This window comes from Actinia tenebrosa, unplaced genomic scaffold (assembly GCF_029948245.1).
Source record: "Actinia tenebrosa isolate PJP-AT-01 unplaced genomic scaffold, QUT_ActTen_1.0 PGA_scaffold15__27_contigs__length_11533743, whole genome shotgun sequence".
NCBI lineage: Eukaryota > Metazoa > Cnidaria > Anthozoa > Actiniaria > Actiniidae > Actinia > Actinia tenebrosa.
In genome coordinates this window covers 6158131-6182558 of record NW_028292575.1, presented here as the reverse complement: position 1 = coordinate 6182558, position 24428 = coordinate 6158131, and the positions used below count along the sequence as shown (strand labels likewise).

The following is a 24428-nucleotide window of genomic DNA, read 5'->3' as shown; positions in this document are numbered from 1 at the left end:
AAACCACTTCCATGTTTATACAGTGCTTGCTGAACTTTCCCATGGAAAGATGGCACGTGATTTTAATCATTGCGGCAGTCAACTCAATTTTAGTTTCATGCATTATCAAAACAATGTTTATTGAAGGAAATTGCTGTTATTAAATGCTACTGGATTAGTAAAACCATATTTTGAAAATCCAATGAAAGGGCTGCTAAATAAAATAAAGTTAGTTCACTGATATATTTAGTTTGAAAGTTATTGTTGTTCGATTTTCATCTGCGTGTTCATTTTACTGACAAAGCATGCTTTGTGTCACGCAATAGAATGAGTTTAAAAAGTATGTGATAAAATATGTCCATATTTCGCAATTGAAATGTGTTGGATATTACTATGATGTCTTTTTCTTGGTTTGATCCCCTAGTTTTAGCAAAATTCAGCGATGAAATGATTGCAATTAAAATTATAGTCACGTCGGTGGAGCTAACGCAACAAGCTGTTTACGGTTGAAATATCGCGAAATAGAGATCGTAAAAAGACCTCAACGGAAAGCTAAAAATGATTTGCCCAGAGATATTTCTTTTGAATCTGATAGAAATCCATTAGATAATCCTCTGGGTGTAGGTTTTGAATAATTTGGTATCTCCGCACATAGTTTTTACAGGCCCGTAGCTAGGATTTTTGTTGGGGGGGTGCTAATTTACAAAAAGTGGACCAACCACATACTTTATTTTTTAAAAGTCCCATAGGACGCATAGGTATAGATAAATTATATACTGAACAAACAATAGTTTAAATCGTGCAAATCTCCCTTTGTCATTATGGCTCTAATCAGAAACTCATAAGGTGATTAAAACGGGTAGCAAAAGTGTATTTATTAAATCAACTGATTGTTTGATTAGCAACCATATTTGGAGCAATAAAAAGTAATTCTGACCAATAACAGCCTTTTACCACAGGAAGTCCAATATTAGAAAGGTTTATTCAATATGAACCATGCTATGAGTTTATGCTCTAATCTTTAAGAAGTGTTAGCTCGAGTTTGCGGGGATGCTTTCTAGCAAACAAATCAACAACATCGTTAATACGATGGGCGCATCGTAATGGATATGCATCAGTGCCAGGGACGACAACCTCTCTTGCCCCATGCAGGCTCTCTGATATGTATGGAGTCGTCGCAAGGCACTGGCACTTCGCTCACATTCGCAACTTGTGGCTGGAATGCAGCAACAGATCGTGAGCAATTTGTGGATATTAGGGAACATCTCCTTAACCACATCCTTGATGGCAGAGGCTGGAGTGCTAGGCCTATCTTGTGCCGGTTTATCGTATCTATCATTACCTATAATTAGTTGACAGACATTTGCTAATGAGTTTAATAGGCAGTGAAACTTTGAAGTCTGACTTTGCCGAGAAAACATGTTCTTGTCTAGACAGTGGACGCTTAGGCGGTAAAATTGGGAGCGAACAAAAATTAAGGAAATATACGCGTATAGTGGTTCTCGCTGCGGGTTTTATTTCAGTTGCATACTTTTCTAATAATCAACCAGAATCAGTGTATAGAGAAGCGTTGTTGTATCATCAGATGAAAAAGTAAAATTGATTTTTTTTAGTTTTACGTGAAAATATCATACAAGCCAAAATCTCACTTGCTTATGAAGCGGACCTTAAGCTCGCGTGGGGGGGATGGGGGGGGGGGGGGAGGGTGCAAACGCACCCCCTGCACCCGCCCCCCCCCCTAGCTACGGGCCTGTGTTATATGCAGTATTTTAAGGCTTTAATTTGCATTTTTAAACTTTGGAAAAAGTGTACACGGTAGAAAAATTATTTCGAATCTTAAATCGCCAAATATTCTAGAATAAATACAACGAAAAGCAAGATGAATACCTATTCCTTCGGTAATAAGTACCAACCGAAAAAATTGTTAAGTAGTTTAGCTGTAGGATGCGCTTATTTTTGTACTAAATTCCTTGACCTCGTCGGTCATTTTCCCCCTGCATTTGGGCGGAATCTATTTTCGTAAATTTCGTGGGGAAAATTTTTTGTCTTTCAAAGCTAACAACACCTCGATTTATTTTACACTGAGGGCTATCTAAAAACAAAATATGAGCGAAATCGATTTTTTGACTTGTGCCATGAAAATTCGATTTTGGTCGATTCAAGTTTGATTGCATGTTCCCGCTCATTATGGTTAAGTATTCATTTGATAGTTGATTGTATAAGCGTTGGTCTTTTCTTAATACGATACGATCTCCTAGATACTAAAAAAAAACTAAGCCCAAAAGATATTTTTTCGGAGGAACAGAAAGATATTTTACAAGAAATCTAGTATACATACCTGTATTTTGTTTTGAGTGGTTATCTTCACCAAGAAAAAAGAAAAAGTTATTGTTTTTGAGGAAACGTAACATTTACTAATAACATAATTAGAGGGGACTAATCATGATTAGACTTAGCTGTTATAAGCACTGTATTGCAGTGCTTGGGCTGCCTGTGAAAAAATTTTTATCAATACAAGACTTTTTATAAAAACCGTTCGCTTCTAAATCCTATTCAAAAACCTTGGGCAATAGTCCAGATAGTCCCGCCTTCACAGTTCCTCCGCCATGCTGAATATAACGGTCTATCACGAATCCAGCCCTCTGCTTGGCTGAGCTACTAGGGGTCTATATGACTTCCGTGATTCTTCCGGAAAATATTCCATGTCATGTGAAAAAAGCCTTTCAAACCATTCTCCCTTTTCAAATCGCTATATTTCTTTAAACTTTAATTTCACGTTAAGAGCTTTAGCCTCTCGCACTTTTACTATATTGTTTACTCCTGGAGCAGGTCAGAAATGCAAGCGAAAACAATACAATTCATTTGAATAAATCATTTCTAATAAAATGGCTAAAGTACCTCATTAACATATTGGAAGTATAAACCTTCATAACTTAGAAACGCATCACTCAAATCAAGAAATATTTTACCAATCAACTATTTACTTCATGTAGAATCAGTACTGAAAGTATTGTCGAAGGGTTCATTTGCACTTTAACTATACAAGTTAACTATATATGGAACGAAGTTATCAGTGTTGGTATTGCATAATAAACTTTCTTACAAATACTCGAGTTTCGAGTTGTCTGTCGTTCAGGGTAAGCCTCGATTTTGTGTTGGATATTGACGTGTTCCAGTGAAGTTCCCTTGAATTTCAAAGTGCATTTTCGTATTGTTGAAGTTGTCAATCTTTGCTTTACTGATGATATTTGTGGATATTTAGTTACTGAAATAAGGATAACCTGAGAAAACGAGTCTGTTACCAAGGAACACAACGGTATTGTATTGCATTTCTTTTCAACATCCATCTCACGTACGGAATATCATGTTTATCAAGCTAGACAGTCAAAAGTAGACCGCAAGCACGTGTTTTCAAATCACAGCCTACCAAGTACACTTCGGTCAAAACCCTCCAATCACATCACTGCGTAAGTCTAATCATGATTATAAGTAGATGTTATTTGTTCAAAAACAATACCTTTCTCTCTTCTCTTGGTGAAGATAACAACTCCAAGCATACGCCTTCAAGTCAGGTATTTACACACCTTATATAAACCAATTTGTGCCATTGCAAAAGATTTCATCCTTTGGGCTTTATGTTCAACCATAATGTAACTAGGGGATCATATTGCAATTTTTTCGGGTCCACATATATACACACACACACATATATACATATATTCAGAATAAAGGCACGGAGACAGACAAATGGCAACTGAATCCTTTACCCAAATGAGACTTTTAATAGCTTAGTATTTTTCTGGCCTGAGCGGGTTGTCGACTCTTAACTGTAAATGATTTCTATCAAATGCCTGACGATATTTATGAAATTATCAAATTTAAAGCCTCCATACTTGCCAGATAAAAACAATAGTTTTTAAAGTTGTGCGTCATGTTAAAGTTCCCATTATTTTGAGGTGGAGATATTTTATTTAGTCAAACTGGAACCCAAATGAGGCTTTCAAAAACTTAGTGCTTAGAACTTAGTTGTTGACTTTTAACTGTAGGTGCTGTCTCAGAAGATTATCAAATTTAAAGCCTTCATTCTTGCTAAATAAAAACAATAGACCGTAAGGCTGTGCGTCTTTTCATTATTTTAAATCGCGCCATGTATCAATCCCTTGTGAACAAGATTTTTCAATTTGAAGTTTCTATGTTCAATATGCCTTCTCGTGTGCCTTCTCCCTTGAAGCACAGGAGAAAACCTCGACTAGAAAATTTACTCACCATTTATACTTCCAATATGCTAAAGCAAGTCTCCTTCATAAAAGACACAAATCATGGTCATAGTCCAGATTTTGAAGCAGATAATATTAGAAGCCATTGCATGATTCGCTCTGCTTGATCTAAAAAAGGCCGAAGTGGTCCGAATTCTCCTAGATGTCAATAGCTTTGAACAATAATTTACAGTTTTCGCGCATTTTGAAATGTAAAAATATCTAGGTTCTTTAGATATTTATTCTTGTGATTGTTTTTTGTGGACCTTATCGTCTATATTCATCACCATGCAATGTTTTCCAAGAGACCGATTTAGCTTTAAGTAATGTTTTCCAATTTTACATGCACCACGTATCATTTCTTTGTTTAACAGCGGTGCACTGAGAAGATGGATATATTAATCGCTGTGCAAAGTTTTCCAAGAGACCAATTTAGCTTTGGAGTAAATGTTTTTCCATTTCACATGCAACACGTATCATTTCTTTGTTTAACGGTTGTGCACTGAGAAGACACATGTGTTTTTTCTTTTTTGGAACAGACCAATTTGGAGCAATGCTAACGTTTTTCCATTTCGTTTCAGCCACGTATCATATTCATCAGTCGTGGTGTACGTGAACCAATTTTCGCAAAATTTACATCAATTTAGCTTTAGAGTAATGTTTTCGCGCATCGATTCTTTATTTAGTAGTGGAGCACTGAGAATATATAAAAATGTGGATATATTCGTCGTGATGCAATGTTTTTGCAATAGACAATTTTAGATTTAGAGTAATGTTTTCCCATGCATTTCACATGCTCCACATATCATTTCTTTGTTTAACAGTAGTGCACTGTTTCTTCGTTTCTATCGATCTTCTTTTCTCAACTGAAAACTTTCGATCTATGTTTTCCCTTTCTTTCTTTCTTTCTTCGTTCTTTTCTTTGCTACTTCGTTCTTTGCTTTGTTTGATTGTTTTTTTCTTTCTTTCTTTCTTTTTTTTTTTTTTTTTTTTTTTTTTTTTTCTCGTGTCTATTCTTCTTTTTTTGTTCTTTCTTTTCATTCCTGCTACTATACCCTCTACACATATCTACATATATTCCTAACTCTCCAATAAGCAATTTCCATGAGAATTTTACTACTACTACAACCAGAATGCTTTGCGAATTTTCTTTCTTATTGAAATGTGTAATTCCCTCATGAGAATAGCAAGACAATTGGTGCTAATGAACTGATCAAGGGAAAGTGGGCAAAACGTCTAGTAGTGGTATTGCAAGTAAATGACGCTATATTCACGGCAAATGGCTTTTTTTCTTATACCCAAGCCCGGGGGGGGTAATCCCCTATATTTCTATATTTGCTATACGGGTATGTGCCGCCCTATAGGGTATGGTTTTTCGGCTTTTGGGTCTGGGGTAGGGTATACTTTTTTGACATTTTGTCTGGGATAGGATATCCTTTTTGTCTGGGATAGGTTAAAGATTTGCTCGTTTTTGTCTGGCGAATAGTCTATGCTTTCTGCCGGCACAAAATCAATAAAAATGTTAGTAAGTATTGATTGTGTCACGTGGTGAAAATGACGTAAATGGTAATGAGATAATATATACATGTAGACACGTGTAGACTCAAAAAGAACCAAAAAAAGTACGATTAAAGGAGACAAGAAGATTCTATAATTTGTTAGTATCTGTGTACGTTTTGGAGGTGCAAACATATTTTTGGGGGCTCAGACGTATTGGAAACCATTTATATAAGGATTGATCATCGGACACATTCACTATGGAGGAATTAGAGCTTAAGATCGAGGAGAAGCTATACACACTGAACGCGGATCAACTCGCAACGCTTGGGGAGTTTCTTAAAGTGGATATCAGCGGCCAACCGAGTCGCCGATATAAAGTTAAGAAGCTGAGGGAACGATTCGAGTTGAGCACCGAGGAATTTGAAGGGGACGACCTGCAAAAATTCCTAAACGATGTGTGGGGGATCGTGTCCGAAAACGTGAGTAACGTGGATGTTGCAGCGAGCAGTACTCAGGAATCAAATACACATGCTGAGATTCAAAATGAGCAGTCTGTATCTAAAGAAACACCACTAGCAGCTGAAGACAGCGTGAAGGAAAACACCAATTCTGTATCTAAAGAAACGCCACTAGCAGCTGGAGACAGCGCGAAGGAAATCACCAATTCCAACGTTGCTAATGCGTCAACGCCAATGACTCAGGATAGTGTAAACAATGCCATGAGAGAATTACTCAATTTAAACCTGAGGAGAGATTTTAAAATAGCCGGAACGATTGGAGGGGACAGTAAGGACAGAGTATCGTTTGTTGGACTAATGCGACAAATAGACAATGCTTTAATGAGGGGACATAAGGAAAACGAGATAGTCGATGCAGTCATTCGAGCAATAAGCCCGAATTCGAAGCTGAAAGACTATTTAGAAATGATGACAGAGATCACATTACAAAAGCTTCGTCAGATCATCAGGGTACACTACCGGGAGAAATCGTCAACGGAACTATACCAGGAGTTAACAAATCTAGTACAAGACACAAAAGAAAGCCCACAAGACTTTCTGCTACGAGCGCTTTCACTGAGGGAAAGAATAATCTTCGCATCTAAAGCTGACGACTCACTGAAATACGATGCAACTTTGGTACAATCTCTGTTTACTCATGCACTTGAAATTGGCTTGCGTGACGAGACTGTTCGCAACAAATTCAGATTTGTTCTTAAAACTGGCGAATCCAGCGACGAGGAACTCATGGAGACACTCAATAAAATAGTTTCCGTGGAGGGAGAGAGGCAACTAAAGTTCAACACAAGTCGCACGGGAAACAAAGTAACTGTGTCTTCAATAAATGACAACAGCCAAAAATCAGCCAGAGAAATGTCAAAGGTTATGTCAACTCTTGAAGCGTTGCAGGCGCAAATAGCCGAGTTAAATGCCAAGGTCCAAGAACAGTCAAAATCTAGTGCGCCGCCTAACAATGATAAGCCAGCGAAAGAACATCAAAGAAGAAGAAAAACATGTAAGGATTGCGAACAAAGAAACATCAGCCAATGTAACCATTGCTTCAAATGTGGTTCGAGCGACCATTTGGCTCGTGGATGTAAACAGCGTAACCAGGGAAACGGACATCTGCTGCCACCGAGGGACAGGGAGTAGCAGATATTGACGTGTCCCAATATTCTACGATAGCGAGTAATGAAGAAGACGCCGAGTGGGAAAGTGGAATATTCGTCAGTCATCTAACACCAAAGCAACGGACATCACTGATTAAACTGGTTGGAAGTAAGTGCACAATTTCTTGCTCTTTGAATAATGTACCTTGTAACGCACTGTGGGATACTGGTGCCCAAGTGTCTGTAGTGTCAAAAGATTTTGTGATAACCAATTATCCGACAGCAGAAATACGTCCATTGTCAGAACTTATTGGTGATTCAAAACTAGACTTAAAAGCCGCTAACGGAACCCAATTTCCATTTGTGGGATGGGTAGAGATTGATTTTGAACTGAATGATTCGAACGATTCCTGCCATGTAGCTACACCATTTCTGGTATCACAAAAACCTCTTGATTTGCCTATCATTGGATTTAATATAATCGAAGAAGTCGTTAATAACTTTGTTAGTCAAAATGGAACTGATGTAAATATCTTGAATTCTGTGTTATCTTCTTCATTCATTGGAAATGCAAGTAAAAATGTTGCGGGACTTATTGACTTTATACAATCTACTAGCCAAACGGAACTGTGTAACCTGAAAACTGTTAAACAAGATATTATTATTCCGATGAATCAAACAGTACTTGTAACCTGTCGTGCAAATACCGGAAGTCTTGATGTCAATGCACCAGCTTTGTTTGAACCGGAAGTGGACGGGACAATCCATTCCGGTCTTGAAATTAATGAGACTATCGTGAGCTTAAAGTGCACCTACACCCTATTTTTTTAATATTCTTAACTGTTTGTACGGAACTTTTTAAAATGTTTTGTGGTATTTCGGTCACATTTGAAAAAAAAATTGAATGCGAAAAATTGTTTTAAAAATACGAAATGCGTGGTCCATTACCGCAGAATCAAAGCGGGAGTCTGGGTCCGAGTGTGACGTCACCCCAGGCCATGACTTGTTGCTTGGTGCACGAAAGTTAGTAAACAGATCGAGTACTTTTGAAACACAAGAGATTTTTGAAGACAAATTCGTGAAGATGGACTCTGATAACTCTGATCTAGAGACATCTTTTGACTTACAAGATGAATACGATGTTGAGGACGAATGTTTTGACTGTTCTGAGCAGTCCGATTCAGGAGAATATTTGTCAGTCGAAGGAAATGATGATACCTCTGAGTGGTACGAAGGGCATCATTCAGGAGAACCTCTGGCAGACGAAGAATGGACGAGACAGTATGAAAATACTGAACGAGAAAATGCCAAGATTGAGGAAATGCTTCACAAACGATTGACTGCCGTTAGCGTAGTAAGCGAATGGTGAGTTTTCTGTGCTATTGAAACATAAAAGCGCCCCGTGAATTTATAATGCGAGAGCGGTTTCGCCAAACCGTAAACAATGTTTTTGAATGAGCTCGAGGATGACACTAACCAAGATTGCGACTTTTGTAAGCTTTACAGTTTCTTGTTACGTGTACATTGAACATTCGTGTTTTTACTGTTTGTTTTGAAGGTGCAAGTGTGGCAATTGCTCTACTGAGATGCTAGTAAATATAAGCGAATGCTATTGCTGCAAAGAACTCGACGGATGCGACGAAGCTCTCCATTCTCAAGAAGTCCTTCAAGACCTTGATGAAAATGCCGAGCTGAACTGCATAACCGAACATCCTGGCTTCTCAGCAGTATGTCTCCAAAAATGGAGTCTTAAGCTAGCAGCTGATAAGTACAAAACCAGAGATCGGAAAAGATATCAACAATCAGGATCAGAGGAAAGGTAAGCTGAATTTGTGGCTTCTTTATGTACACATTATACTTTAACCAAAGAAATTATGAAAAAACCTTATCAATAAAAAGTTAAATATGCCAAAAATATTTTTATAAAGCAGTTTGTCCTTCTCGACATTAATTCCAAGGATTGCATGGGATATGATAATTTTTGCAGTGAACCAACCCCCAAACTCATGAAATTACCTTAATAAATCAAACTATTTTATATTCATTAGTTATTGATCATAATTTTGTTGTAATCACACACTAAACTGATTCATTATTGACATTCCAGCTTCCTTCGTAGCATTGCATATAGGGAGTTCACAAGACTAGTGCATGGGTATTTGGGATACAAGAGACGAATTCCACTACCAGCCTGTGCTTACACACGCATCAGAGAATGTTTCAGAATTTCTGAAGATGAACTACACAGTGGGTTTGAAATGGATCTTGAGCCTTTAGTTTGACTGCACAATGACAAGATATAAAAATAAAAAGTATTTAATACAAATTTTGTAGATGAAACAATTTAGTGTTTTAATAGTCGATGTTTTTTTTAATTTCTTTGGTTTTTTGGACAGTCAATGACATTCTTGTGTCCTTTCATAGGATTTTTGCATAGGCTGCAATGTGGGGCTCTCTTGGCATGTTCTCTACTTGTTAGTTGGTTTTGTTCAGGGACATCTAAAGAAAAAATATTAAAAATGTATAAGTAATATAAAATTTATAAATTTAGCTAAGATGTAAAAAGTACCTGCACAAGTAGGAGGAACATCCTCAACCACAATGCTTTTCCTGTGCAAGTGCTTTTGAAGAGCCTCCTCTCTTGGCTGCTTCTCCAGCATTGAATTCATTGGTGCTGGGGTCATCTGTCTTAATTCATCTTGTGCAGCAGTCAAGTCTTCTTTTGATGAATTCATGAACGTCTGGAAAATTTCTTCCACGTAACCTATAATAAAAATTGAGTTTAAAATTATGAGTGACAAAAATGTAACCCTTGAAGCACAACACATAGCCTACCATAGTCTGGTTTTACTCTGACATCCCTTATCGTGGCTTCTCCATTTTTGAACTTGGGATAAACCACCTTTTGTCTGTTGTTGCCTCCCGTTGTTTCTACCTCTCTCCGAAGATTAAGGTTGAAATGCATAGCAGCAAGAATGTGTCTGAAAAGAAAATATCCAAATTTTAAACATATGCAGTTGGATTTGACAGGGTTTTACCTTTGGGGTTCATTGGACTCCCAAGTTATCTAAAATTGAATCCTATGGCATATATGTTTTTCAAACTCTCTTTATTTCAAAGATATTTTCGTGTCTCTAGAAAGCAATCTATTTTTGTTTGGGCGTCCTATTCATATTTTTTTTACATATATAACCCAAATTTGGTGATCTTATTTATCAATCAGGTTTCTCGCTAAAATTCTAAATACAAACCGGCAATACATTCCAACATATGAATATGCAATCATTTTGGGAGCAAACTGATTGATGAGGGAATGGAATCCTTCCAAGCAACTGGTCTGCGCCCAAGGGGAAGCTTGCTGGATACCCTTTTTCAGAGAATCTTTTGTCAAGGCTTTACAAATTTTTTCATACACCTCTGACCCTAAAGAAAAAAAGGTAGCTTAGAAAGTGTTTTAAATTTTGAGATTAATAATCTTACACTCCTGCTTACTTCTTGGGTGAGAACTTTACACAAGATGACAATAGTTTAGTTTGGACTTTATGAAACTTAAAGCCAAATAGAATACATTATGCAAAATGTACCTTTAGATAACCAACGTCTGGGTTGAAGTATCCCATGATTGCACTTGTTAAAAATTGGATCATCTAGGCTATTGTGAACATTCACTATGTGACTGAGAAAAGATTTAAACTTTGCCCAGATCACAGTACCAGAACCATTTGAAGTAGATGTGGCACTCCAGTACAGATGCCTCTCACAGGGCTTTATCCACTCCTTTACTTCTTCATAATGCTTTTCTTTAGAAATTTTTGTGAGGACTTTCCTGATTTCTGAAATGCATAAAATTAATCTACATGTAGTGGTAGTGCACATGTATTCAAATCTAATAAGCCTAAAGCGAGATGATATTTTACCCCCGACTCTATGCCATAATAGTTTTTAAAATTCTTTCACATCAAAACTTTTGATTCCTTAGAGAATACAGGAACAATAGTCATAGTTAGTGAACATAAACAAAGTGAAAAGGACTATAGTCTAGTAACGGGTGGTAAAAAATCATCTTGCTTCAGGATTATATATAAACTTTTCATGCGTCAGGGCAAGTATGCTCTATATCTACTCATTGCAATAACGGTTTCATAATAATAAATCACTGACAGGTTTAATATTACAGTGCGGCTAATGAAACCGTGGCCAATTGTATAAAATTGACCGGTAAGAATTTCGAACTTAATGCTACCATATGATTGGCTAATAATTCTAGTTTATCAAGTTACCCTGGATATAGTAATCACACTAACTATTCTGCATATACTGTATATTGGTCATTTGCATACAAATCAAAGCAATAATGAAGTCACTCATAACTCACTTTTCTTAAGGTGCCATAAATCAAAGTAGTGGACAATGTTTGTCAACACCTTCTTCATGTGACAAGCAATACCAGTGTGTCGGTCAGATATAAATGTTAAGATCACAATCCCATATCCTATTAGGTAATCCATGCATTGTTTGAAGCCTTCAAACTCCATTGCAGGACTATTTCCCACTTGGTTCCTCTGCGGGCAATGAAATAAAAAATATTTGTTTGCTGAAACAAAATTTGTGGTTCATGAAAAATAAAGATGGCAGTAATTGATATTAACTGCTATTTTTATTATAGATGGTTCAAAAGAGAGTCCTACTGATAAAGTTCATGTCTCACCTGAATTAATGCAAAATGTATAATCATGGGGACAGTGCAACAAAACATGGTATATGCACCATATTTTGCACTGTGCCCCATGCTGTCATGCCGTCCATCACCTGCTAGTACAACACCACTGCCCATGGACTTTATGTTGTCAAGCATCTTCTTCTGGTAGCTTTTCCAGTACATATGTATTGCAGGGAACAGCTTGGTCTGCAAATAAAATACAAAATCCATATAATGCTATTTCTTCTCCATCTTCGATCAGAAGATGCATTTGTTTGTTTATCTTAACTGATTGTACCATTATCATTATAAACTACCTATGACAAACATAGTACAATATATAATACCAACACTCACTCTTTGATGTTTAAAGAACGTAGTCATCGACACACAACCAAGACCCATGTGTGCAAAGATTTTTGATATTTTGGAGATTGATCCCCCAGCCAAAAGGATTGCCATGCAAAGGAGAAAGTTCCCTGCTGGTACACCCCAACCTGGTATCACTGGTTGACTGTGCCAGACATTTTCCCTCTTTAGACACTTTGGGTTGCTGCAGGCAGTTTTTATTACAACTTCTGTCCCAACTTGGCTCACTTCTACCAGGGGGTTATCACTTTTGCAACAGTGACAAAACTTGAACAGCAATAACAGCTGGGACAGAAAAACAATGAACTTTGGCTCTGATCGCAGATTGGTGTCATTCAATTGAACCCTGAAATAAGTATATGTGATATGTGTTAAAAATATTAAATGGGTATATTAGCAGTATCATGAAGTGCAGCTACATTATGTTGTACATGGCATTAGTAAACATGAACATTATAAAGTAGAGAGGGGAAAAACACACCTGTGAGCTGAATTTTCTATATCATCCTCAGATTCATTTGCTGACTCCTCTGACTGTGTTTCATAGCTGTCATCTGGTTCTTCTTCTGTTACTTCCTCCTCGCTTTGGTCATCACTGTCGTAATCCCACTCTGAATCAGTTACACTTTCTTCTTGAGGAACTGAGTCACCCACTGTCTGAGTTGCCTTGTTTTTCGTTTTGTTATTCTTAAGGCCTGATAATAATAATATTTATAAAGATTTCAAGTATTAGGTTCACAAATACATATTAGTATAATATATCCTTCTAGGAACCCTAAGAATGTTTGTCACTTATAAAATCACACATACTTATAAGGACTAGCTACATTACTTACGTCTTGTAAGCCTTCTGCATTCAAGCTTCCTTTTCCTCAGGTGTGATCTCAGGGATATTACTTGGTTTCTCAGCAGTCTCCTTTCTTTTTGCCATTTGGCTTCACCAGTCGTAGGGTCTCTAGTACTCGATGTCTCCTCCGTTTCCATGAAATCGACATTTTCGTCCTCCCTGTTCTCGGCACTCTGGTGAAAGAAAATCGATAGTCGATTGAGCTACACTGTATTATGTAAACAATCATCCTTACTCTACCATAAACAATGACTCGTGTTCAAAACATATGAGTAATAAAGCCCATAAGACTAAGTTGTAATAATAATCACCGTAATATCTTCAGTATTAGAGACAGGAGCAACTTCTAAAACCTCTTCTCTTTGTGCCACAGGCAAGAGCATAGGCTCAGGCTCGCTGACTGGTTCAGTTGTACCAGGGTCTTCGACAGTGGCGTCATCATGATGATCTTGATGTGCAGTACTACTGGGGACGCTTTTAGAAGCAGCAGTCGACACGGTGGCATTTTTTAATGATTCTCTTAAAGTCTATCACGAAAAATACACTTTATTAGTTTCATAAGAAGGTTGCAGTAAATGTTTTAGCTGAGTTTTTTACCTTTCTTCGATTGCGATATGTTTGCTGTTTCTTTGGCGAGTCTAGTTGACCAGCATGTAGCGTGGGGTAAACATTCACTCCAAAACTGTCTCGTTTCAGTCGAGGGATGGCCGGTTTTCCCAAGGTAGCAAGAGTTGTAAATCTTCGCTCAAATGATTCTACTCTAAAATGCACAGAACATATGCACGAGTTCCTTGTAGGCTCCCACTTTGCACGCTTCACCTTTACAAACTTTATCCATCTAGTCCTTCGCTTCTTGGCCTCGGGTCTTTCATCATTAAAATACGGAATACTATGAAGGGCAATCCCTTCAGGAATATTTGGAACGTTGCTACATCCCCAAACTACACATTTGTTGGGCATTTTAGCGTTTGGAAATAAAACGTATTTAAGAAATTTGATAAAAGCAAGCGAATAGTCTAGAAAAATCTGTATAGAATCTGTGGTAATCTTTGGTTGTGTTGGCCTGTGGTGACGTCACACACCGCTCGCCCCAATCTCCTCTGTAATTACGGCCATGGTTCACTTACTTCGGCTAAAATGGTCAATTTTTCAATCTTTGACAGAGCACCAAAAATTCCCGTTTTGATGGATCTAAAAAATTTTTCCACAAATGTGCTTTTTGTGCCTTAAAGTTTTACTCCAGATCAGAAAAAAATAGGGTGTAGGTGCACTTTAAAACGCGGGAAGTCTTGTCGAGTAGAAGTTGAAGTAAAGAATAACTCTAAACATGATATCTTCCTGAAAAGCAGAACTGTACTAGGCAAACTACACCTTGTACGCTCGGTAACGCCCGTTGAAGTTAAACTCGCAGAAGAGAAAAATGTACGTCGGTCCGGTGTTAATGGTATTAGAGCGGACAACAGTTCAGCTAAATCTAGTTCAGTGTCGGACATCTTGAAATCAAATTGTGACGAGCAAGCTATCTTAACTGGCCCACTATCGGAGATTGATCTCGGAGATCTCACGGAAGAACAAAAAACGTTAGCTACAAAAATGCTAATTGAAGAGGAGGAATCATTTTCCAAAGAAGATGCAGACATCGGCTGCATACCAGAGTTGCAAATGAATCTTCACCTGACGGCTAACGACCCAGTGAATCGAGGATATTCTAGGATCCCAAGACCATTGTACGCAGAAGTCAAAAACTATATTGAGGATTTGTTAAATAAGGGATGGATTCGTCAATCCAGGTCATCATTTTCTTCGCCAGTAGTTTGCGTCAGAAAGAAGGACGGTGATCTTCGCTTATGCGTAGACTTTCGTGAGCTTAATAAGAAAACTTTTTCAGATCGACATCCACTTCCACGCGTACAAGAAATCCTGGAAAGCTTAGGTGGTAACCAGTGGTTCAGCATGCTAGACCAAGGAAAAGCTTACCACCAGGGCTTTATTTCAGAAGAGTCAAGACATCTTACGGCTTTTGTTAGCCCCTGGGGCTTGTACGAATGGGTTCGAATCCCATTTGGCCTGAAAAACGCCCCAGCCGAGTATCAAAGATTTATGGAACATTGTTTAACGGGACTCAGGGATGAAATCTGTATCCCCTATATTGACGATGTTATCGTTTTTAGCAGCTCATTTGAGGAACATGTGGAGCATATTCGCCTCGTTTTGCGCCGTCTCCGCGAACATGGCGTGAAACTAAAGCCTAGGAAGTGTAGAATGTTCAAAAGAGAGGTGACGTGTCTCGGTCGAATCGTGTCGGCGGACGGGCATCGACCTGATCCTACTCACATCAAAGCCGTACTCGCACTAAAGAAGAGTCAACCAACATCCGTGTCCGATGTGAGAAAACTGTTAGGACTGTTAGGTTATCACCGGCAATACATACCTAACTTCTCACAAACTGCGAAATGTTTATTTGAGCTTTTGCAGGGGCCAAAACAGACAAAGGACCGTACAGCCTCATCGACTGTAGTTAAATGGGAAGAACGACACCAACAGGCTCTCAACAGCCTTATTGACTCTTTAACGTCACCACAGGTCCTTAGTTACCCAGACTGGAACATCCCTTTCGTCTTGTTTACAGATGCGTCCAAAGATGGTCTGGGAGCTGCATTATACCAGGAGCAGGACGGTAAATTGAAACCGATTGGTTTCGCATCACGTACTCTAACACCCGCGGAATCCAACTATCACATGCACTCAGGAAAACTCGAATTTTTGGCGTTAAAGTGGGCGGTGTGTGAACATTTTCGAGATTACTTATATTACGCACCCAAGTTTACTGTATACACAGATAACAACCCTCTGACCTATGTCCAGACTACTGCAAAACTGAATGCTACAGGTCACCGCTGGATCGGGGAGCTTACGGACTTTAATTTCACCATAAAATACCACCCTGGAAGTTCGAACACCGTCGCTGATACCTTAAGCCGAATGCCAATGGACATGGGACAACTCGACACGTGCTATAATAACACCACATCACGTGACGAAGTCAACGCAACTCTTGTTGGAGTAACAGCATTAGGAACTGGAGACACCACGTGGATAGCTTCAGTTACAAACCGGGTTGATGTCATGGATCAGCCATCATTGATAGATGTTGATGGCAGCCGAATAACAATTAGCGACTTGAAGATGGCACAACAAAGTGATCTCTCCATTAGCAGAGTCTTGGAGCTGAAACGTGTGGGACGACGCCCATCACGTCGTAAGTTAATGACTGAATCGCGGTCGACAAGAGCTTTACTGAGAGAATGGACGAAGCTGGAGGTGAGCGACGACGGTCTGTTACGTCGACGAACAACAAATTATAATCAACTGGTCCTGCCTCACTGTAAGCGCTCTTTAGTCTACAAAGAACTCCACCAAGAAATGGGTCATCTGGGTGCAGACCGAGTGATTTGCCTGGCAAGGGAACGGTTCTTTTGGCCCGGGATGCAAGATGACATAACTCATTTCGTCACTAAGGTATGTCACTGCCTCAAACAGCGTCGTCCTCAACTTCCGACTCGTGCCCCGATGCAACACCTGACGTCATCGTCGCCCTTCGAACTTATTTCTGTTGACTTTGTTCACCTGGAGAAGAGCGCCGGCGGCTTCGAGTACATATTAGTCGTCGTTGACCACTTTACAAGATTTGCTCAAGCGTACTCCACAAAGAATAAGTCTGCCAGGACTGTCGCTGACAAAATCTTTAACGATCTCATCCCACGCTTTGGGTTTCCAGCGAAAATTCTTCATGACCAGGGGAAAGAATTCGAAAACCACCTCTTCTCGCAACTGGAAAAGTTAAGCGGTATCAAACACGCCAGGACTACACCATACCATCCACAAGGAAATGGACAAACAGAGCGTTTCAACCAAACGTTGCTGGGAATGCTGCGGACCTTGCCAGAGGACAAGAAAAGCAAGTGGAAGGATTCCGTTAACAAAGTTGTCCACGCCTATAATTGTACCCCACATGCTAGTACAGGTTTTTCGCCGTTCTATTTGCTCTATGGCCGAACGCGAAGATTACCTATCGACCTAATCATCGGTAGAGAGGTTGAAGGTGCATCTCTCCCCCAAAGAGAATTCGTTAAACAATGGAAGTCAACGATGCAATCAGCATACGACATAGCCCGGAAGCATGTAGCAAAGTGTAACGAGAGGAGCAAAGATTACTATGATCGTCGACTTAACTACACGGAGCTTCAAGCAGGAGACCGTGTCCTGGTTCGAAACCTCACGCCTCGAGGGGGACCAGCCAAGCTTCGTTCGTACTGGGAAGATACTGTATACGTGGTAGTAAACCGAAAGGGGACGGGCCCGGTGTATGAAGTGAAGCGAGAAGACCGCGAGGGTAACTCGAGACTCCTGCATCGAAACCTGCTCTTTCCCTGCGACTACCTAGAACCCGCACAGCACGTCCAACAACAGCCAGCACGACAAAGCCCCATACAACAGGAACCAGAATCACCTGATGACTCTTCTAACATGTCAGATAGTGACATTGAGGATATTCATGATGAACAAGGTGATTCTCTACAACTGGAGGGGGAGAGATCTGAAGTGGAACGTCCTGCAGGGGAACACGATGCAGTTCAAGAGAACTCAGCAAATCAGGTAGAGACCACGGCGCCACCTGAACCAGAGCATGGAATAGGAAGAACAGGTAACCAGTACCCACGAAGAGCACGTGCTCCACCTGAACGGTATGGGTTCATCCAGGTTCACAGTGTGCAAATACCACCATACCAACAAATGGTATATCCCCCAAGCCTGCCACTCCAGTATAACCACGGCATTTACCAGATGCAGTACTGCGGATTACCTTGGCACCCAGTGAATCCTCCTTGGCACCTGTTGAACACTGTACCTTTGGCTTATGGATAGCCGGCAGAGATATTCACATACTCATGTCATATACAAAAACATAGGAACACTTATGAACACTTAGTATCAAAAAAATAAAAATAAAAAAAATCATGAATTCTCTTGTAACGCATCATAAGATAGCAAATGTTAGGGTGTTGTAACCACCAGAAAATTAATTATGTATGATAATTAGACACAGGAGCAAGAAAGTGAGTGGAAAGAGCGAGGAGTGATATGGCGCTGGGACTGATCACCCCGGTATTTATCAAGGAGGTATCGCTAGGACTCACTAAGCTTTTAAAAAATGGTGACCTTTCAAAGCAGGGGAGAGTGTCACGTGGTGAAAATGACGTAAATGGTAATGAGATAATATATACATGTAGACACGTGTAGACTCAAAAAGAACCAAAAAAAGTACGATTAAAGGAGACAAGAAGATTCTATAATTTGTTAGTATCTGTGTACGTTTTGGAGGTGCTAACAATTGCAATCGATTGTAAAGCCGTATTTTCCGTCTTTTAGTCTGGGATAGGGTGTACAATTCTTAGTTTTAGTCTGGGGTAGGGTATGTAAAATCAAAATTTTAGGTCTGGGATAGGGTCAGGGTTTTGAGGTCCTGGCGGCACACCCCTACCCAAGTTGAGGTGGTAGTACCCCCCCCCCCCCCCCCCGGGTACCCAAGAATGTACCATATCAAATATTTTATACTTGCTTCTTCTAGGATGTTTCTTTTACTAGTTTGCTGTCTCCTAGCAACCACCCAGGCAGTCAAACTGCCACCCGAGTACTGCACCATTATCGATAACCAACACACGTTAACCCAAATCACCGACCACAGCTGTGGTTGTGATGCAAAATCCGCTGGTAATTTACGTTACAGAACACCTGGAAGTAATATATACAATATGAGTGGCCGTGTCGTATCAGTTACAGAACTCACGAATATAGCAACGACCGTAAAGTTCGCGCATTCCTTATTCGGCTGTCATGGGACTGTCGGCATCAAATGATTCAAAGCATTATCATCACAGGTAGCCCAAGCTTGGTTTCTGTGGTGTCCTGTTATAAGGAAATGTATGGGGAATCATCAAACATTTCAATAAAATCATCAAAACGTGAAATAAAGCCTCGAAATTTTACCCTATCATTGAGAAATAGCACTTCTTTCGCTCTGCGTGGTTATTTTTTAAATTTAGCCCGTTTTAAGGATTTTTTTCCCCCACCAGTAAGAAATAAGAGAAGGTTGGAAACTCGGGATCCAAAAGCGAGCCATCACGAGTCTTTGAAACCTCGTACGTCTTCGAATTTTCTTTCCAGCGCCAAATTTTAGTCATGACCCTTCTCTCACATCGCTATAGAACCGAGAAAGTCGCATTAGAGATTAGTCTTCGCGTCTTTAAGCCATGAAATTTGCCTGTATTCACATACTACCTCGCTTGTTCTGACCCGTACTTGGAGCTCACTGTACACCAGTTCAACGGATTTCTTTCGGCAACCGACCCGAGGTCACGCCGGAAGTCTTCGTATCGTAAATGCGGATTCGATTTGGATATCGTCTTTTTCGAAATTATAAGTTAAATACTTTTGTATCTTAGGCTGTTAAAAAATACACTCACCATAATTTTCGAAATTATAAGTTAAATACTTTTGTATCTTAGGCCGTTAAAAAATACACTCACCATAATTTCGAAGAAAGACGATATCCAAATCGAATCCGCATTTACGATACGAAGACTTCTTTCTTCGAAAACCAACCTTTTGTTCGATTTTGTTCGGTACTTATAAATGACGTGTGACAAGGAATATAATCTGGTTAACAGCAATTTCATCATTTAATTTGCTTGGATCACTTTAATTACATCATATTTCAGAAAGAAAACAGTAGAAAAACTGCAACGCTGATAATCGGGGTAGACTTAGAGTGCGAATGGATTCAAGCTGCCTGAGCTGCCCTGAGTGATCAATCGCTTCAGCAATAGTTCTTGCATATAAATGAGATTTCGCACGCGTGTCTACCACAAATTATCGCTCTAGGACTCCGCTAGAATCATGTGACCCTGAAAGTGATTGGAGCTTGGGACGTGGTTCGGTTGTCCTCGATTGTCTTAAAAGTTCGATTTCCGAACTTTCGATCTTGTTCGATTGAGAAGACTTTGCTGTGAGTTCGATTGTGTTTGATAGCCGAACAAGTCGAAAATCAATCTAACGATTGGTGTTCGATTGAGTTCGACTACCGATTGTTCGATTGATTACGCCGGGATTAAAGAGTCAAGGAAAGATGCAAGTTGAAGTAAAATAATAAAAACAGTCACTAAACCTTTTTTTGCTGTTGTAAGTAAACAGAAATCGCTTATGTACAATCGTCAACATATTTTGATTTTTTCGTAGACTCGTAGGTCAAGACATTCATTAAAAAATAGCACTTTTCATTAGTATTTAAAGCGAGAGTCAGATTTCAAGCTTTGGAGGAATTTTCAAAGTCATGGCAGCATTGAGCAAAAAAAAATCTCATAAAGTCGATCGAGCAAGGAAGAACAGTCGTATTTAGCAGTGACTTCGTTAAGAAAACAATAAATGATGGATGTACGTAGATCGTAGAAAAATTGAGAGAAAGCTGAAATGAAGAACAATTCAATAATGCAATCTGGAAGAAAGTTTGGCCACTTTGGTCATCCAAATAAGTAGTTCTGAAAATAAAGTAAATTGATCGTCGGACATCAAAAACATGCGAAGGGATGTCCTTGTATTTGGTTAATCTGTGAAGGTACAAATCTGAGGTGATATTTTATATTGCATCATGTGAAAAAGTCATACGACACTAGGTCAATTAATTCAATACGCATAACGCAACGCAAAGTTCTTACAGTAATTTTACTTTTCTTGGCACTTTCCTTTCGAATATCAGAAAGATATTTCAGTCGGTAATTATTAATGTCTTAAAGATTATTTCTTCAAATTTCCAGCTCGAATAAAAGAGTTTTAACTTCTGGAGCGATTTTCTTCCAAAGCATTTGTCCTTCAATAATTTAGGCTCCGCCTCCTTAGAGGTATATAATGACAGAAGCCACGCTCAATCTGTACGCCTGTCAGGTACGGCCTGAACCACGACTGTGGTCTATTGCTCTTGGTTGATTGTCGTCGAATACGGTCCTAAGGTACATGTGCACTCCCTTGTTCTTTATTTAGAAATAAATTTATACTTTAACGTAGTTTACATTAGGAGCCGGAGACCACCTTTTTTTCGCACGAGCCGGCTCTGAACACGTACGTACTACGGTGGCCGACACTGATGAAAAACGCACTGCGCATGCGTTGGGAGAAAAAACAAAATGGCGGACAATAACAATTGATCACATCTAAAGGTAGGTTTTATTTTAACCGACAGGGCTATTTTTTAAATATTAGTTCTGGAATTTTACACATATTTTTGGATTTCTTTACATAGGATCCGACCATGTGATTATCTGCAAATTAGCCATGCTGGATGTCGACGTCGGGCCGCGAGTGGCGGCATTTTCAAAGATTATTTTTGCTTTGTATAAACAAAAGTTTTTTTGTATAAATCAGCAGTGTATCACTATCGAAATTATCTTGCTATTGCGAAAAGGACAACCTTAAGTTTTCATCATTTTTCTTAAGTTTTGCGATTTTGTAAAACAATCAAAACACCGGCATCAAAAACATAAGTTGCCCTTAGTTACGCTATGCCATCTCCGAGCGTGCGCAGTGCGTTTTTCACCAGTGTCACGGTGGCCCGCAAGTGTTACGGCAAACTCAAACCTTCCACGGCAAACCCTCAAACTTTTCACGGCAAATTCAAACTTTCCAGGCAAACTCAAATTTTGCCACGAAATTCACACGACCCTACTCCGGATTTCAATATCTCACAAATTCTACTAAATCTATGGAAAATCTAAAATCGATGTCTGATTGTCAAATTTACTTTCGTTTAAGCTCCTGTAGATTTTTTTCTGTCTGCGCTTCAAGAGTCAGCCGATCACAGATAAATTATCGTGCTATTTTTCTATATATTCACTGAGGGCTGGTTCACACTTTAACATAAGCATAAGCATATGCATATCCCATGCATATATGCATAAGCAAATGAAAACTTTTCCATTTTCTCATGCTTATGCTTGTGAAATCCAAAGTGTGAGCCGGACGTACATAAAATATGTTGAACTGTGAACCAAGTGTGAAGTGTGTGCTTGTGGTTTGTCGTGGAAAGTTCGAGTTTGCCATGGGAAGTTAGAGTTTCCCGTGACACTTGTGGGCCACCTTGACTGCGGACTGCAGACGAAACAAAAAAACAAATAATAAATACAGCAAAAATATAGATAATACTGATGAAAATACTCGCACATACCAAACAAATATTGAATATAACACGACGTAAAGTAATCCGAAATCATTTACTGCCCAAACTATTTTGTCTTATTCCTAGCCATAATCATCAATGTGTTACACTGATTAATCATTTGATTCTTTATTGGGACGAAACAAACGTTTGGAAAGCGCTTTGAATTAAAACAATTAAAAGTAGATCCAGTGCTAATGGTCTGGTTTGTGATTGTCAACTGTCATACTTTCCCTTATATCCCATAACTTGAAGTGAAGTGCTAGTTGCGGTTATTCTTAGTGAGGTTTTTGCTTCCATGTTTACGTAATATCAATATGAATTTTATGCGTTTAGGTTTCGAATATTCTAAAATTATTAAATTCGGAAATCTTGGAATTTTTTCCTGGTCTGTAGTCGCACACCGTTTTTTATTGATCCAACCCAATATCGAAACCATCAATTCTTTGATAAAAATTTAGCCTCTCGTAGAATTGCGGGCGAGTCACCTAACAATTCTACTGCTTTCGAGCGTAGAAAGCACAAGGAAAGGGGTCAATTTTTAGAACAGACAATAATGATTGCTTGGAACTTCAGAACTCAGGTCAAAGATCTTGGTTTTGTCCTGTGCCTAAATATTACTTTAAATGGAACTTACTTGCGATCTCTGTACGCTGATTTAAGTTGCTGTATCTTTTCACTATTTCTTGATGCAAACTGTGCAAAAATATACTCATGCATCACTGAAATTGATAGATTAGTGTAGCAGAAGCAAAAGTGATCCAAACCGCGCAAAATTGCCGCCAAAATATAGCTTTGATGGAGTCATTTGACACCGATCATAGTTAAGTCAAGGTTACTGCTGATGTATCAGAATCTGTCTTTGATAACGACTGTCATTGTGAAACCGCAGCCTTTATGTTTTATGCCCATGGTTCCTAAAAGATTACTTTACCTAACTCTATATTTACAGTATTGATTTTACATGAAGTGAATAGTTGAATGGTCAATAATAATAATAGTAATAATAATTATTATTATCATTGAATATTAATAATAACTATTATTATGATAATAATTTGAGTAATGAATCTTGGAGATATTGATGTTTATTTTTTCGAAGTGTCTAGATACCCGATAGTCTCCCTCGCATCCGTTTTTAGAGTCGGTCGTCACGCAACGCTCCCTCAGGGAGCGTTGCGTGACGACCGACACTAAAAACGGCTGCGAGGGAGACTAGATATCCGACACCCAGGATCGATTTTCAAAATACTAGATACCCGGCAGGTTTTGATTTTCATGAAAAATCAATTCTAAAAATAACTTTCAGGGATTCAATGTCTTCTAACTTTGTTTAGAATAGGAAAGCGCTTCTTGCGGAAACCTTAGACATTTGAGAGATACACATTCCCCGAGACTCGGCACACAATAGCAGACGGCGTCAAGTTGTGGCACTTAGAAAATGTCGATCCTAAACGATAGCTTCTTGTATTTTTTGATGTTTTGCTGATTTTGAAGCCAGTTTGATACAATAAGCTATCAAGCAAAGTCGTTTTTATTCCTTAAAGTACTAATTTTACATCTGGTTTTATGAACTTGACACTGCCCTGCAGTTAACTTGTGCCATCCGTTATGCCTTACCGCAAGATCGAGGATTCTATCATCCATGTAGTGCCTAATGATTACACCGTGGAAGACTTCATTGAATCAAGGATTACAGCTCCTGGAAGAGAGGTAAACGAGTTCACAAGCCTCAACGTATTACCACAGGCTTATCAGGCTCACATATATTTTGGGTTTCCTGTGTTAGCGCTAGTCTTCATTGACTCAGACGTATGCTCGTATGACTACCAATAAGCCAGTTCATAGTTTAAGAATCGTTTCCAGTGCGCATGCGATTTTATCCCGAATTTCTCATCTTCTTTTCC

General features: G+C 39.0%; 3 protein-coding genes across 6 annotated transcripts in view; 2 read left to right on the top strand and 1 right to left on the bottom strand.

Annotated features, from left to right (window-relative positions):
• The first annotated feature begins 3431 nt into the window (after positions 1-3431).
• Positions 3432-24428, top strand: part of LOC116293500 (ornithine decarboxylase-like) — a 29833-nt gene continuing 8836 nt past the window's right edge. For 2 of the 4 annotated variants that reach the window (XM_089030431.1, XM_089030434.1), the window contains exons 1-2: positions 3451-3551; positions 24114-24234. In XM_089030431.1, coding sequence (XP_088886557.1) covers positions 24133-24234 — 102 coding nt within the window. In that variant the 5' untranslated portion in view covers positions 3451-3551; positions 24114-24132. Of the gene's footprint in view, positions 3552-21250; positions 21320-24113; positions 24235-24428 lie in introns of those variants that run through there. The other 2 variants (XM_089030432.1, XM_089030433.1) reach the window with 2 other exon arrangements.
• LOC148910957 (uncharacterized) lies at positions 8231-10132 on the top strand. Its single transcript, XM_089030435.1, has 3 exons — positions 8231-8706; positions 8900-9160; positions 9449-10132. Exons 1-3 carry the CDS (start codon positions 8246-8248, stop codon positions 9621-9623), a joined length of 897 nt encoding a protein of 298 aa, XP_088886561.1. The 5' UTR covers positions 8231-8245; the 3' UTR covers positions 9624-10132.
• LOC148910956 (uncharacterized) lies at positions 9642-14216 on the bottom strand. The gene is made up of 12 exons (XM_089030430.1): positions 13854-14216; positions 13568-13783; positions 13246-13429; positions 12891-13104; positions 12398-12755; positions 12050-12247; positions 11717-11903; positions 10926-11174; positions 10593-10764; positions 10177-10322; positions 9911-10105; positions 9642-9840 (listed from the first exon to the last, which is right to left on the bottom strand). Exons 1-12 carry the CDS (start codon positions 14214-14216, stop codon positions 9713-9715), a joined length of 2610 nt encoding a protein of 869 aa, XP_088886556.1. The 3' UTR covers positions 9642-9712.

Excerpts from the sequence above, each read along its gene's own strand:
- LOC148910956 (XM_089030430.1), bottom strand. The coding sequence starts at position 14,216 with ATGCCCAACAAATGTGTAGTTTGGGGATGTAGCAACGTTCCAAATATT. Across the intron at positions 13,105-13,245 it reads ATGCAGAAGGCTTACAAGAC|GCCTTAAGAATAACAAAACG; the intron begins GTAAGTAATGTA and ends TATTATTATCAG. Across the intron at positions 11,904-12,049 it reads TACATTTTGCATTAATTCAG|AGGAACCAAGTGGGAAATAG; the intron begins GTGAGACATGAA and ends CATTGCCCGCAG.
- LOC148910957 (XM_089030435.1), top strand. The coding sequence starts at position 8,246 with ATGCGAAAAATTGTTTTAAAAATACGAAATGCGTGGTCCATTACCGCA. Across the intron at positions 8,707-8,899 it reads GTTAGCGTAGTAAGCGAATG|GTGCAAGTGTGGCAATTGCT; the intron begins GTGAGTTTTCTG and ends TTTGTTTTGAAG. Across the intron at positions 9,161-9,448 it reads CAATCAGGATCAGAGGAAAG|CTTCCTTCGTAGCATTGCAT; the intron begins GTAAGCTGAATT and ends TTGACATTCCAG.